Genomic DNA, 1739 nt, shown 5'->3' with positions numbered 1-1739 from the left:
TCGCATCAAATTCAAGGTACTGATGCTTGCCTACAAGACCACCACTGGTGCTGCACCAATATACCTAAACTCGCTAGTTCAAACTAATGCGCCGTCCAAAAGCTTGCGTTCTGTAAGTGAACGGTGCCTTGCGGTGCCATCCCAAAGAGGCACAAAATCACTCTCACAGACCTTTGGACTGTGTCCGGCTGGTGGCATGACCTCCCGATCTCAATTCGAACAGCTGAGTCTTTAGCTATTTTCAAAAAAACATCTAAAGACACATCTTTTTCGCCAGCACCTGACCAACTAATACTAGCACTTACCTATTCTATTCTATTCTGTTCCATTCCATTCCATTCTATTATTTGGGGGGAAAAAAATAATCTAGCTACGTGTACTGTGCTAGACTCACTGAGACTTGTCATGGCACTTGTATACTGTTGTTGTTCTATCTTTGGTCTGATTGCTTCTATTGTTCTCATTTGTAAGTCGCTTTGAATAAAAGCGTCTGCTAAATGATTAAATGTAAATGCCATTCTGACGGCACCCATTCACTGCAGAGGAGCCATTACTGAGCAAGTGATGCAATGCTACATTTCTCCAAATCTGATGAAGAAATATGTGATTAATTTATCGGGCAAGCTGATTTCTTAATCTTAATCTTAGGCTTAGAGCGTTGTGTCGTGATTGCTGTAATGACCCGTGATTGCTGGTGATATCGTCTTGTCTGGGAACTCGGATCAATCCTATTTTCTCTCTTATGTCTCTGTAATTTCCCATGTCTCTCTCCATCACAGCTCGGGGAGGCTGTTGCCATGGTGCTCACAGGCATCACCAGGGAAACCGGATCTTCACAAGCCAGTGAGACTCAATGAGAGTAATGTTGTTCTCTGCGGCTCGTCAGAGTGTGGTAATGTAACTTATGTAGTATATAGAGAGAAGCGCTTCACTGTCTGTCTGCCGCCTGGATGGTGAGACACGTCTAAAACACTTCTGTTCGGAGCTCTGCTTCTGATACTGAGATTTATGGAAGATGGTTTCTGCCACAGAATTTTAAAAAAAGGTAGCTGTGATTCTGTGACTTTTTTTCCTCAGAATTGAGTTTTTGTCTCAGAATTTTGACTTTTTATCTTGCAGTTATGACTTCCTTCTTAGAACTGCACGAAAAAAAGTTGCAAATACGTTTTTTAATTATAATTTTTTCCTGTAGCAGAAACAGGCTTCCATAGAGATTTGCCTATAAGAAGAAAGCTGAAGCAGTCTTTATTGTATTAAAGTCCTGAACTTTCCCCTGAAATGTTCTTTAATTAATTTTTCTTTGAAACAATCTGTATGGTGACGAGAACTAGTCAAATAAAATTGACTTGACTTGCAGTGATCTTTCATCATGTTGTCCCACATTGAGTGTTTTTGTAATATTAACCCGCTTCTCTTACAGTTTCTGCAGTATGTAGTACAGTATGTACACTGAACAGCACTGAATACTGCATCCCATAATGCAATGTGCTTGACTTCATCTTACATTTATGACCAATAACGTGGAAGTGAAATATAGTTACTTATAAAGCATACTTTAAAAAGACTAATTATAGACTATAGTTCATTTTTGTGTAATCATTTTATTGTATTCAGTTTTATTGTTTACAAAGACTTGTCTTGATAGTTTAATAATAATATATTATAATATTAACATTAAAATTGTTAAAAATGTTTGCATTAATTTCCAGTTTAACAGTGAGCTTTTGAGGATAGTATTA

At 38.0% G+C, this 1739-nt stretch overlaps 1 protein-coding gene across 1 annotated transcript in view; it reads left to right on the top strand.

Annotated features, from left to right (window-relative positions):
* LOC107572494 (ras-related protein Rab-35-like) overlaps positions 1-857 on the top strand; it is a 13402-nt gene extending 12545 nt beyond the window's left edge. Inside the window, exon 6 of the mRNA XM_016258918.1 lies at positions 780-857. Within this exon, the coding sequence (XP_016114404.1) occupies positions 780-857 (78 nt within the window). The remainder of the gene's footprint in view (positions 1-779) is intronic.
* Positions 858-1739: the final 882 nt, after the last annotated feature.

This window comes from Sinocyclocheilus grahami, unplaced genomic scaffold (genome assembly GCF_001515645.1).
Source record: "Sinocyclocheilus grahami isolate Dianchi unplaced genomic scaffold, SAMN03320097.WGS_v1.1 scaffold1762.1, whole genome shotgun sequence".
NCBI classification, from domain to species: domain Eukaryota; kingdom Metazoa; phylum Chordata; class Actinopteri; order Cypriniformes; family Cyprinidae; genus Sinocyclocheilus; species Sinocyclocheilus grahami.
Note: the sequence above shows the minus strand (reverse complement) of the source record. Positions and strands in the feature narration are given on the sequence as shown.